General features: G+C 45.2%; 1 protein-coding gene across 3 annotated transcripts in view; it reads left to right on the top strand.

Moving 5' to 3' along the window:
• LOC121673058 (KN motif and ankyrin repeat domain-containing protein 1-like) overlaps window positions 1–14,060 on the top strand; it is a 129,336-nt gene that overhangs the window by 93,812 nt on the left and 21,464 nt on the right. For 2 of the 3 annotated variants that reach the window (XM_042046095.1, XM_042046096.1), the window contains exon 4: window positions 8,964–11,615. In XM_042046095.1, the coding sequence (XP_041902029.1) occupies window positions 8,964–11,615 (2,652 nt within the window). Of the gene's footprint in view, window positions 1–7,765; window positions 8,051–8,963; window positions 11,616–14,060 lie in introns of those variants that run through there. The other variant, XM_042046094.1, reaches the window with a different exon arrangement.

Raw genomic sequence — 14,060 nt, 5'->3', positions numbered from 1 at the left:
CACTGGGAGTCAACCTCGTGTTCATCAGCATCACTGGCTGACACAGTTAGCCCAGATCTATTGGGATGTATTTACAGAAAGAGGACTGTGGTGGTCTGAAGCTCAGATCTGTTGGGATGCATTTTCATTAAGGAGAGGGCCATGGTGTGAAACGGAACTTCTCTCCCACTGAATTGAGTAGATGACTGCATGTCTTTCTCCCAGGCTGTGAGGAACCTGAGATTGGTATCTACTGTTTGCCTTACATTATTAAAAAACTTAGATTATTTTGTCAGGCCTGAGCTGTTCTGATTTGGAGAGTATCTTTACAATGAATGCTCTTCATTTTTCACAAATATGCTTGGAGCCAAAAAGCATGCAGATGGTAGAATGTGAATGAAATAAATACTTCGGGGAATGATGAAGGACAGTTTTCAGGTAGACAAATACTGCAAGATGAAAAAAAAGTGCAGGGAATCAAGTGCTTGAATAGAATACATTCATACTGGTTTGGACTTGCCATGTTAGCATCTAGTTTTCCAGCATAACTAAACAGGACAGAGATGCCCCCCATTTCAAGCTCAGAAGTAAAGGATGACACCTCACTGCTCTTCCCAGTGATAACTGAGAGAGCAGGAGGCTAAGTTCATAATGAGGAAATATACATCTTTCAGGGGAGAGCATTTTCTCTGTTTGAGTCAACTGAGCCCCTGTCACCAATTCAGTGATTTGCTTTCAGTGTAAGACAAGCTGTTTCTGTCTCAGTTACATTGGTTGACATGGGCATTAATGGGGCATTGGTGGAGGATGATTTGGGAAGCACATTAGTGAAATGCAACTAAGGCTGTTTCTGACTTGCCTGATAGTAGACCTGCTCATCATGCTCAAAGCCCCAGGACACCCTCATCTGGATTTGTGACAGCAATTGGCCAAAGTGGCCACCGTTTTCAGTTGTTTCTATCCAGAAGTGGCAGTGCTGTTGGCAACAGGAGCAGTCACCATCATGGTGTCTGCTCTGCTCTTCCTTGCTGCTGGTGGGGCACTTAGCAGACTAAGCTAATGACTGTATCCCTTCCCACCCATGCCCTGCTTCCTGCCACTCGTAGTTTGACTGCCCTTGGGACCTGTGAGTCAGGAACTGGGATGGAGGCAAAACAGCCTGGCCTCTTAGTTTTTTTGGTTAATGGCCTTGAAGTGGTGCACACACAAGATGTCCCAGCACCAAAGTGCCAGATACCAAGCTATTCCAAGTGTTTTGAAAAGGACATTTATTATCAGCCTCAAATAAGGGAGTTGTCAATAATATAAATCAGATTTTGTGAATTTTTAATGGGGGGCATTTTGCAGTCACTCTCAAGATGGTTGTGCTTTTTACTTCCCCAGGAACATATTTCTCATAAAAAAGATTATTTTTTTATTCAGGATTAATTAATTTGCACACCTTTCTTACAGTATGTATTTTCTAGTTTAAATGAACTTCTGTTTGAGCTGCAAGTTTTCAGTTCAGAGATTCTAGAAGTAAAACTTTTAGACATTAAAAAGACTAGAGAGGGTTAAGAGGTGTGTTTTTGGAAGGTGGTTTTTGCTTTCAGCTCACAGAAATAATTTTTAGCTGTGGTTATGTGATGCTCAGCTATAACTTCTGTACGTAAGTCTTTTTGTACCATGTGAAAGAAAACATTTAATGTTGTAAAAATAGGTAATGTGACCTTGAAAGACCCCGTTCTAACACCAAAAAGGCTATTCACTGCATATATGCTCCTTTGATTAGCTGGCTGGTGAGCATTCTCAGCATTTCCTATGTGATACCAAAATGCTCTGTCATAGCTGGCAAACGTACCAAAAGGAAGAATAAGAGAAGCTAGAGTCTCTTCTTAACCTCTGCAAGGTTAAGAAATAGTTCTATGGTTGAGGAATTGACCCCTGAGGAGGAGGTGACAGTGAGTGACTAGTGCATCCATCTGATCACAAGTACCAAAGCGAGAGCTGGCCAGTCAGTCTTCCTTCAGTACAAGGCAAGATCATGGGGGACATCCTCCTGAAAATGATGTACATAAGAAATAAGGAGGTGGTTGTTGGCAGCCAGCATGGCTTCACTAAGGGCACACCATGCCTGACAAATCTGGGGGCCTTCCGTGGTGGGGTTACAGTGGATGGTGGGATGAGGGAAGATTGACCAATGTCATCTACCTGGACTTATGCAAAGCATTTGACACTGTCCCACATGGCATCCTTGTCTCTAAACCAGAGAGACATGGATTTGATGGATGTAAAAAGAATAGGCTGGATGTTTGTGCTCAAAGAGTTTGGGTCAACAGCTCAATGTCCAAATGAAGATCGGTGACTCCCCTCTCAGGGGTCAGTATTGGGACTGGTGCTGTTTAATGTCTTTATTGGTGACGTGATCAGTGGTAGCACCCTCAGCACATCTGCGAGTGATACCAAGCCGTATGGTGTGGTCAACACTCCGCAGGGCAGGGATGCCATCCAGAAGGACTGACAGGCTTGAGAGGTGGGCCTGTGTCCTCAAGTTCAGTAAGGCCAGGTGTAAAGTCCTGGGTCAGGGAAATCCCGAGCACAACTACAGGCTGGGCAGAGAATGGACCGAAAGCAGCCTGGGGGAGAAGGACTTGGGGATGTTTGACAAGAAGCTCTACATAACCCAGAAATGTGTATTTGCAGCCCAGAAAGCCAACTGCACCTTGGGCTGTATCCACAGACACGTGACCAACATGCCAAGGGAAGTGATTCTCCCCCTTTTCTCCACTCTTGTGAGACCCCACCTGGAATACTGTGTCTCAAGTCTGGATCCCCCAGCATAAGAATGATGTAGACCTGCTGGAGTGAGTTCAGAGGAGGGTCATTATAATGATCAGAAGGCTGGAGCATCTCTGCTATGAAGACAGGCTGAGAAACTGTGAGTTGTTCAGCCTGGAAAAGTGAAGCCTCCAGGGAGACCTTCCAGCAACATTCTTAGTATCTAAGGGGGGCCTGCAAGAAAGCTGGAGAGGCACTTTCTACAAGGGCATGCAGTGATGCTTTTAATGTTATTTGCTTTGTGGCTGTGATTGTTTTGAGTTTTTCTCCTATTTCTGTGATCATCGTATTTCGAGAAAGAGCATGGTATTAAAAGAGCAGATTGATTCTTCAAATTCCTTCTTTTACCAGTGTTGCATGGTAAATGTGCAATCTTAGCCCAGTGCCCTGGTGTTTGTGTTAACAACCCTAGCAAAACATAGCAGCCATCTGAACCATCTCTCTTCATCTGGTGCTGCTTATGTTCATTGATTTAAGGTGCTGTCCTTAATTCACATCTCTGTGGCTTACCAGTGCAAATACCTGAGCTGGAGCATCTACATCGTGAAATAAAACCCTGTTTATTATACAGTGGCGTAGCTTCAGCCCTTCTCTGTTATCATCAGGGAAGTTGCTATCCCCCGTTTTCTGATTACAGCCCCCACCCTAAGCACTGAGTATTTAGATGTCAGATTTAGAAGTCAGCTCTCCAGCTGGGATATTGACACATAAATTTTGAAAAGTAATCTAAAAACCATATATAAATGTTTTCCCAGTTTTCTACTCCTCATTTTTCTTTCAGATTAAATTTGCAGCAAACATTTTACACTGGAGATTTATTTCTTTGGTAAAATGTGCTGTCAGTGCTCCTCTGTAACAGGAGAATCCTCCACACCTGTAAGTGTGGATTTGATAGCAGGGTCTTTTATCCCTCTCTGGCTGGGGTGTTCTGGTTTGGACTGTAATACCCTATACCCAACAGCATCAGGTGCATCAGGAGTTAAATCCCGTTTGCTTGGGGCATAACTGTAGCTGAGCATGAGCAAAACAGATTACCTTCCTTACAAGGCAATATTTATTGGTTGTTTCTGCATGGCAGAAAAAGAGAGGAAGGTGTTACCAGCCACATCCACAGTACAGTGTAGCGTTCTGGGCAGTTGTCCCAATTGTGCCATGTTCTTGTACAAGGAGAGCTGGGTCATCCCAGCACGCAGCACTGGGTATGATCATGAGCAGCTTGGTGGCTTGGCTGCTGTGCTGCCACGCCTCTCCTCCTTGCAGAAGATGAGCAGCCAGCTGGGGCACTGTGTACTCCACACCTGTGCTTTAACTGCAAAGGCAAAAATAAAACACTTGATGCTCCTGCTGTGTCTGGAAAAGTACAGAAATTACTTGCTGTTTCTGTAAGTTTTCCCCTCTAGATTTTTGGAATAAAATAAAAATCTTTTAGGTCAACTGCTAGTTTGGTTTTTTTCCCCACTAGCACTTTTGAAAACAGGAGAGAGCTAGACTGAATTGTTTGGGAGCAAGTATTTTCATGGCACCTTCTGTATATTGCTAGCCAAGAGAAAACTGATAAAATGAGGGTGGAAGGTTAAGGTCTATTTTCCAAGAGGTTTTGTTGTGGTTGTTTTAACTTACATTCAAATCCCAGCACTTGAAAAGGAGAATGACAGAAAAAATGGCCAAATATTCAGTTCTGCTTTTTTTAAAAAAAAGTGCGTGGCCTCATGAGTTTTGGCTCTTTTCGGAAGGTGAGGCTGATAGTCATTTATATATGCTAAAGAGAAGAAAAAGAAAAGAACAAAAGTAGTGTTTTGGAGGTGGGAGAAGAAGGGGAAAGCGCACCAATTTTTTCTCTGTTCTAGTAAGGAATCAAAAAGTCATAATTTTTTTTAAATTCCTTTTCCTGCCCCAGAGAACCTTTCAAATTGAAGTTGATCATACAAAAATACTGATTTGACTCCATTTATGCCAACTGTTGCCTTTGTATTTTTTCCTTTGCAGCATTCTTTATGAATTATCTTACGCCACAACTCTGGAAGGAGACTGTTATTCATAACAATATTTCAGTGAAAAAGACTACTTTAGTAGCAGTCAGATCCATGATAAAAATGCATTAGAGCAGATATCATAATCAGATGTGGAGAGCAGGCCTAACATGGGATGTCTGTATTTTTCAAGGCACCTCAGACTTTCAGTGTTGGAAATACATCTTCAATGGCTTCTCTTTGCCCTTGAATCCTCCAAGGCGCAGCTCTACAGTACAGTTTTTCTGGCTTGCAGAACCAAAACTCAGTGCGTGCCCACATTTCCCTTGCTTTTGTCTTCCTGAGAAGTCTTGTAGCACAGAAACTAAATATTCTATTCTTTTCCAGTTCTCCTGGGCTGGAAGCTGCCATGGTTAGTGTGGACTCAGGTAGAGCAGACTCAGTATTTTAATATACTGATGTTCCTGTGTAGTGCATTGGATAGGATATAGTTTAATAGAGGTTGGCAAGACTGGAATGTTTGAGCAGAGCCAGTCCCAGCAGTACAGAAAGTGAGATTTGAGGAGTACATTTTTTAAATGCCACTTGTGTCCTTCCCATGGTTATCCTGCAGCAGGGAGAGGGAAATGAAGTCTTTGTATACTTCTGGAGAAATGCATTAATAATGACAGTACCACAACGAGGGCTCTATTCTTCACAGAATGTTCTACTTCACTGGTACTGGCTTTAAAACATGATGTGTTTGTGTCTCATTGCATTTGGACTTGATGATCTTAAAGGTCTTTTCCAACCTTCCTTTTCTATGAAAACAAGAGTGTCTGCAGCATTTGTACAGACAAAAGTGTATGTGTTTGTGCATCTGCACACGTGATTAATATTTGCCTGATATTCTGCAGAGGCTAGGGAATAGTTCTAACTTTAGCAGTGTCCATGATCAACTGGCCAAGGATGAGACAAGGAGCCTAACAAGAGTGTTTGTACAGTGTGGTGTTTGCTATAATACTTCTCTGTGTGTGGGCATAGGAATCTTTCGCTCACTTGAGGTCTTTGGGCATGGAGGGACACTGCTTCCTCTGAGGTTAAGCTGGGGTACCTGCTGGTGTAGCACTTGGTACTCACCCACCAAAGTTAGGAAGTATCCATGGTTCATCCACCACCTAAGGGCTGAAAAGGAGGGCTGCAGTCTTACCACGTGTTCATTAATTTCATCTTTATTATATATATTTTTTTCCTTTTGGAACCAACAAAACCATTTTTATTGCTTCAGAACAGCCATCCATTTTGTTTTGTTTCATATTTAACAGGCACACCCATTTTGGCCCTTTCTCCGAGACAACAAAATGCACAAAGGCTTGGCACAGCTCCTGCATGCTGCCTCAGTGTTGTGTTGGTGGTAGTGGATTGAATGCCTCATCCTCATTTGTCTTAATGTATCAAGAAGCGTCTCCAGGGATCAACGGACAATACTGGGATTGGGTTGGTGGAATGCCCATTGTGTTGTTTTAAGGAGAAGCAGTAGGCAGTCAGCTCCATGCACCGTCTTGTGCTGCGCCAGATGCAAACTGTGTCCTGGCACTGCTGCCAGCTTCAGCTGAGGACCAGAGAGATTCCACTGTGAAGACACTGAGCTGTCTGCATGTGTTGTGGAGAAGTTTAGTGAGTGATTCAGTGTCAGTGTGGTTGTTTCTTTACTACTATTTATTTTTTATAGGTTTCTGTTGAGCAATCTTAATTCCATGAAGAAGAAAGTACATTAGAGATCCCAGTTTGATTCCCATGACTGAACATGAGATTTGCATGTCTTTTTAGAGGTTTTATGAATATTTTTCCAAAGGTGCATTAATTCTTAAGTCCTAGGCCTTCCAACGAGGAAGAGTCTGTTCTTCCTCCCTCATCCAGCACTTAAGTATTGTGCCCAAGGACAGTTCAGAGAAAATGTTTGACTTCACTGGTGTAGTGATGGGAGAATCAGAGATGTTGCTGGGTAGGAAGACAAGGACCAAGACAAGCAGAGGAAAGGAACTGGGAAAAATGGGACAACAGGTAAAACCAATGGAGCTTGAATTTACATGGGCTGGGTAAAGTGACTAGGACAAAACCTGAGATGAGGGGTGAGAGTATAACCAGGTTTTGGCCGATAATTGGTGGTGCAAGCAAATGGATGTAAGTAGAGAAAATGGCTGAGAAATCCAAAGCATGGGAAGAAGGCAAGAAGAACCCAGAAGGGTACAGGGAATGAGGGACAAGAGAGTGGGGCCAAACAGAGGGTGCAGGCGGGACCAGCCTAGGGTGTGGAGCCGTGGGGTGTGGAGAGTTGTTTGTCTGCAGGGAATGGAGCCAGCATGAGAATCTTCAGGGAGGAAGAGTAATTCAGAGAATATGCTCTCATTCTCTCCTTGGCAGCGGGAGTCCTGGAGATTTTTCCCGTCTGACATTGAGGCAGTCCTACTGGACAGAACTGAGCTGTGTGTCCTTATGTGTCTGAAGTGTTTTTGTATGGATGTATTTTTGCTTCCACTGGTATTTAGATGGCTATTTTGGGTGTATCTGTAAGTAAATACCACACCATACTGACACTCTGGTCTTTCACCAGAAACATGTGGTCTGGGGGGGGGGGGGGGGCGTTGTTTGTGTCTGTCGAACCGTCTGTCTACACTGCAGAACCGAGGTACTGAGGTGTTCTGGTCGGTCCCACTGCTGTGGCTCTCACATGTGCGTGCCTGTGTCTGTGCCTCCATTCTGTTCTTTTCCCGAACTGGGGATGGTGGGTTCTTCTGAGCAGTGCCCTCCTCCCATCTATTGCTCGGGATGTCCTGTGGCAGCCAAAAGCCTGACGGATCGCCATGAAGGCAGTTACACTGTCTGTAGGCAAAGCTTTTCTTAAGTATGCCAAGGAGACTGGAAAAACAAGAGCTTCCCCCCCCCCCCCCCGAAAACCTTTTTAGTGCAACATTAAGTCACTTCCTGTAGTTGCAGTAAGTCGAGAGCTTCTTTTTTTTTCCCCTCTCTGCCCCCTACCTCCTCCTCCCCTGAGGCTTATACTCCTTTAAGAAGACGCGGCTCCCAAAGCTCTCCCTTCAGAAGCGAAGGGGAGCGCTGACTCCGCGCCCAGGCACGGTAGCAGCCCGCGGAGGGGAGCGCGGGGGCGGCGGCTCTTCCTTATGGGGCGAAGCAGGAGCGAGCTGGAGGGAGGCAGGGCTCCGGCGTGTGACACATGAAGCTGGGACAGCCGTACGTGGCTGGAAAATTTGCAGTGTGGGGGCAGAGACATGTGGCTAACTCAGGTAACCGGAAAGCCGGCTTTTATTCCTCCAGCGCATAAGTTGCAATAGTTGTTTTTCCGTTTTTGGTTTGGTTTTTTCTTTTCTTTATTTGTATTTTTACTCCTGCCAAGTATGAGGCCAGGGAGGAGCAGGTTGTATGGCAGTGCTGCATATAAATACGCAGCCTGAGAAAACCCAGCAGATGTATTGAAGTTTTATTTAGATTACTTCGGGAACAGGCGAGTTCTGCATGTGGAGGGCAGGTGGGTGCACCTCTTGTATGACTCTTGTCCCTAAGCAGTGGGGTTCGAGACCCTGCTGGAAGGGACTTAAGCTGCCTGTCGTGGTGGTGGGGGCTTCACGGAGTTTGAAATGAAAGAGGCAGAGGTGCTGGTGGAAGTAATATGAGCTGAGTTGAGAGCACACTTCCAGAGCCATAAAACAGCGCTGCAGAGCTGTGTAAAGTCTAATGGCATCGGTTGCATAAGGACTGGGGTCAGAGTTCCCATCACCTGCTTGAATGCACCCTCTAGACAAGTTGGTCTCCAGATGATTCGTGCGGTACGTTGTAATCCTGTGGTCTTTACATGATAACGTAGCATGTGTGGAAGCTCGGTGAGGCATGGGAAGACTGGAAGGATTTGGGCAAGGACAGCTTTGAGCTACTGTCTGTGCCCCTTCATTAACAGACACTGTCTGTGTGTATGCATGTGTTCGCGTTTATGTGGGTATGCACTTCTCAGCATTTGAAACCCCACTGATTAACTTTTTAAAAGTTAATCAGGATTTAGTGTTAAGGGTCAGTCAGCGGAAAGTCGGTCTGTTCGCTGAGCTGCAGCAGCAGTTTCTGCCTCCGGCATGCAGTGAGCACCCGTCTTTCTGCACTTGTGAGTGCGTAGTTTACTGAATGCTGATTTTGTTTCTTCTTTTCCAGAAAAAGAGGAAGCTACTATAAATGGAGAAGATGAAAAAGAACGGAGAGACACCTATTTTGTGGAAACACCTTATGGCTACCAGCTAGACTTAGATTTTCTGAAGTACGTGGATGATATACAAAAGGGGAATACCATTAAGAAACTAAATATACGAAAGGGGAGGAAAGCTGTACCAGCCTCAGTGGGTACCAAGAACTCTGGTGGCCGGTGCAGTGGCTGGACCTCCACAGAGTCTCTCTCTTCATCAAACAGTGATGAAAACAAGCAGTCTTCGGCAGCGAGGAGTCAAGTAACCTTGTCCGTCCCTGCAAAACCCTCAGTTTCCTTTGAAGTATCTCCTACCTACTTAACTGTCCCAGAGAATAAACAGCTTCCTCCTCCCTCCCCCCAGCCTCCTCGGCACAACCTCCTTGTAACAAAAACCCTCATGGAAACACGGAGGCGACTGGAGCAGGAGAGGATGATGCAGGTCACACCTGGAGATGTCCGCAGGCCTCGACTTTCCAGCTTTGGAGGTATGGGCTCCACAAGCTCCCTCCCCTCTTTTGTGGGATCCAGTGGGTACAGTCACATGTCTCAGCACCTGCAGAATGGGTATCAGGGGAATGGCGACTATGGCACCTGTTTCAGCTCCTCCTTGGGCAGTTCCATTCGTCACAGCCCCATGAGCTCCGGAATATCCACGCCGGTCACCAATGTGAGCCCGGTGCATCTGCAGCACATTAGGGAGCAAATGGCAGTTGCCCTCAAGCGTCTCAAGGAGCTTGAGGAACAAGTGAAGACTATTCCTGTGCTGCAGGTCAAAATTTCAGTGTTGCAGGAGGAGAAGAGGCACATGATGGCTGAGCTCAAAAACCACAGGAAAGCCACTCAAAACGACACATACGGTTTCAGAAAGCGATCCTACAGTGCAGGAAATGCAGAGCAGTGGGAACACATGTCTCAGGTGAGAAGAGGTGGAGAACTGTATATAGATTGTGAGGAAGAGATGGAGAGTGTGGAACAGAGCTCTCAGAGGATAGAGGAGTTCAGACAGCTGACTGCTGAGATGCAAGCCCTGGAGAAAAAAATCCAAGATAGCAACTATGAAAGTCCAGCAAACCTTCGGGTAAACAGAGAAAGTCTGGCAAAAGAAGCCCGATCTGTTGCTGTGGGTGCTGATGAGAACATGAACGATGTCATTATATACAACAGATCTGCAAGGCAACACAAAGAAGTAGCTGTGGGAACAGAGAAAGAAATGAGGGAGTGTGGAGTTGGGGTGACAGAGGCCATGTTCGGATTGTCTACAGAGGCTGAGAAAGAGATAGAGCTTCAGCAGCAGACCATTGAAGCCCTTAAGGAGAAGATTTACAGACTAGAGGTTCAGTTGAAGGAAACCACCCATGACAGGGAAATGACCAAATTAAAACAGGAGTTGCAGGCAGCTGGGTCTAGAAAAAAGGTGGATAAAGCCATGATGGCTCAGCCCCATGTTGTCAGTAGGATGGTGGAGGCTGTCATACAAACGAGAGACCAAATGGTGGGAGACCACGTGGAGGTTGCTGATTCGTCAGTGGGAAACCATCTGCAGATGAGTAGCATCGGCACCTCCTGCAGACCCGCCACGCGGAGCGCAGCTGCGGGCCCCGAGCTCCTGATGAGCCGATGGCTGGTGAGGGAGAGGGCAGAGGTGCAAGATCAGGGTACAGAGAGGTCCATGGAGCTGCATGATAAGTCAGTGGGCACAGAGACAAGCGTCTGTGAGACAGGTGTCAACACAGAGGAGCTGGCGGAGGTGCCGAGCCCTTGCCAGATGGCACGGGCGGTTGGAGCGGTGAGGTCTGTGGGCTGCGGGGACTGCTCGGTGAACGTGGTGGTTTGTGTGCCCAAGGAACACGTGTCCCGTGAAACAGTCACAGAGGCTGTACCCAGGGCAGAGGCGATGGTGATGGCCATGCCTTCCACAGCTAGCCAGCAAACCAGCACTGCTTTGGAGATGGTGAGCCAGTGCACCAGCACAGAGGTGGCCTGCCTGGTGGACTGTGGGACTAACACCACTCTGAGCAGCTGTGATAAGCAGACCAGCACGGACAGTGTGGAGTTGCGGAGTGTGGCTGTAGGGGATGGCCGGGTGAAGGACATACACGTGTCTACTAAGATGCGTTCGGTTGGAGTCGGCACCGTGCTCTCTAGCCACCCTGGCTTTGAAAAGCCTTCTGCAATAAAAACCAAAGACTGTGGCATTGGACAGATAAGTGTTTATGAGAACTACTTGGTTGGTCTGAAAATGAGGAGCATCGCCTGTGGACCCCCTCCATTGCCGGTTGTCCCGACTGGCACCAGGAGCATAGGTGTTGGGGGAGAGTCTGTGTGCGACCCAGTCAGTGGTCAGTTGGAGAGCCCTCTGCCTCCGCATGAGCTGAGGACAGGCTTGGATCACTACATTGAACGTGTGCAGAAGCTGCTGCAGGAACAGCAGATGCTGCTTGCTGAAAATTACAGTGAATTGGCAGAAGCCTTTGGGGAGCCCCACTCCCAGATTGGATCTCTGAATTCACAGCTCATCAGCACCCTCACCTCCATCAACTCTGTCATGAAATACGCCAGTACGGAGGAGCTGCGGAGCCTGGACCTTCAGAAGCAGTGCATGGAGAGAAGTTCCCCGTCAGGTAAGCCCAGAGTCCGGGCACACGTCTGGTACATTGGCCGGCTCTTCTGCAGGGCTGCAGGTCAGTTGCCTACTAGGCTCTCGCTTAGTCTGGAAGCCGCTGTGTTGTAGCCCTCCCCAAGGAAGCACAGAGCATTGTTGTTGAATGTACCCGTTGGGTATTCTGTCCAGCCCATCACTGGTAGCTGAAAAACCACAGGTGGTTTTATCTCTCCCAGTCCAGCAGGCTCTGAAGGTCCTGATGATGATGGTGCCATGGCTCTGACCATGCAAGAAAGGTGTCTAAAATTATGAAGGGTTTAACCACTGTGCAACATGCTGACTTCATTTTATAACTTTAGGAGTATTTGAGGTTAATGCCCATGGGTTTGGAATTTTAAACTTGGCATGCATGTTTTTAAAAACAGCAGTGTCAGATTGGATGGAGCTGAAAGTCACATACAGTGTCTGTATCAAACTGACTTGTTTCCACAGACCTTTCCCTGGATTTCATAGTGTTTCTTCCATTGCCTTTGTTCCTTGTGCTGCTCAGACAGAGACCTGTGGGGTGCTTTCCCCATTCCAGTAGGGCTGATTGCTTTATAATAGGCAACTCCAGAGAGCTTCACAGAAACCACATCTTGGGCTTTCTCTGTTCCAGTAACTGTTTGTCGTAATCCCTAATTACAACCTCGTGTTTGAAAGGCATAATTACTGCTGGAGGTTTTGGTGACACTCAGGAAAGGCAAGAATCAGGATTTAAATACTCCTTGCCTTTTATTTATTAATTTTAAGGTATACACAATTAGTTTGAGGGATTTCTTTATTCCCTGGGGTAGAGTTGATTACTTTTTAATTTTTTTTTTTATGTGTCTGATAGTCTAGTTTAAAACTTAGCCATTTTTTTCTGGTACCTTACTGGTGAATCCAACCACATTACTATTAAATTTATAAATGGTGGCTTCCTGGAAACCAATATGTAATGCCTGGCAGTGGCTGTTAGATACTTCTTTCTTGCTCCTGCCATACAGTGACTGAAAGAAGAGGTTAAGGAGAAGGGAAAAACTGGTGCAAATGCACCTGTATTGTAGATGCTGAATTGGGACAAAAGCCCTGAGTAAGTACTATTTAATGTCAGCAGAATGTCATTGGCTAATCCAGATGACTATATAAAGCTCTTGCAGCTTGCTTACTGTCTTAAAATTTACCTATTTTTTTTAAAATGCAGCTTGGTAAATCTAATTGTTTTCAGTGTTTATGTGCTAAATAGAATCATCCATTTAATGAGCTGAGGTAAAATGTTTAGGTTCCCATAGGGAAGGAATAAGCAACATTTATGTAGCAGTAAGGAAAATATATGATATTCTGTCTGCATACATGCAATATGGTACTATATAAGCAATGTTTTTATCTTTCTGGTATGCACTTTATATTCTAGTCTTCTTACAAGTAGTGATACAATAATAGTAAGGGTATCTAGCAGACATCAAAAGTGTCTGTGAAAACAGTGAAACAGAGTTATCACTAGCTGTAAATCCTTAATTCCTTTCCCAGCTTTTACTGCACAGTATCAAATTTGTAGTCTAGAGGCTTGAAAGTATTTAGACACAGGTGGAGAAATAGATCATATTTACTAAAAATGTTCATACTTGGATTCAGATTTCACATTCCTGATAAAATTATTCTGGAATAATTTTATTTTAGCTTGTAATGCCATTATCTTTAGCTGTGGATGATGAGTGTAAAATTTCTTTATTTTTAGTCCCTGGTGAGAACTACATGCCTGGACTGCATACATAAATCAAGCTATGGGCTATAACAGTTTAGACCCACAGAGAACTGGAGTGGAAAAGAGGTCTTAAGCCTGAAATGTTACCCCATCTCTTCCTATTTATTTTGAAAATACTGCCTTTAATACATTTATCTGCTGGTCCTTCTGCCTGTTCCTGCAGTTTTACAGATCATGTGATACATATTTCTGTAGAAAGATTTTTTGCTGAATGAAGCACTAACTTGAATAATTCTGTAATCACTGAACTAATAAAGCCTTTTTTTTCCCCATGCATCAGTATCTCATGATAGCTTATGAGCTCTTAATAAGTCCTTCCTCACATTTATTTCTCTTGGATGTAGCTTTTCAGGTGTTGTGTGTGTCAACTCAGCCAGTGCCCCTTTCTCCATGCCTGGAATCTCAGACTGATTTCTGTAAAACCTGTGTAAACACAAAAAGCCTTCAGAGCACTGAGTCTCTATTCCAGTTCAGTTCAAATAAGCAATCGAGTTTAAGTTATTGAGAGAAGTGTGACCTCACAAGCCTCATTTTCTTAGAAAAACGGTGAAAATAGAGGCGGAAGCGTCTGGTTTCCAATTAGCATCAGTAGCATCATCTTTAATGCTTTATTCAAAGAGCATTCTTAGGAAGCATCTCTTAGAGGCCAGTTTCTTTTAGGGCAAAAATACCTGAGCT

This window comes from Corvus kubaryi, unplaced genomic scaffold (genome assembly GCF_017639235.1).
Source record: "Corvus kubaryi isolate FWS band 111438036 unplaced genomic scaffold, C.kubaryi_AGA036_p1.0 65149, whole genome shotgun sequence".
In the NCBI taxonomy this organism is placed as follows: Eukaryota; Metazoa; Chordata; class Aves; order Passeriformes; family Corvidae; genus Corvus; species Corvus kubaryi.
The sequence above is the reverse complement of the archived record's forward strand: the minus strand, read 5'-3'. Positions and strand labels throughout refer to the sequence as shown.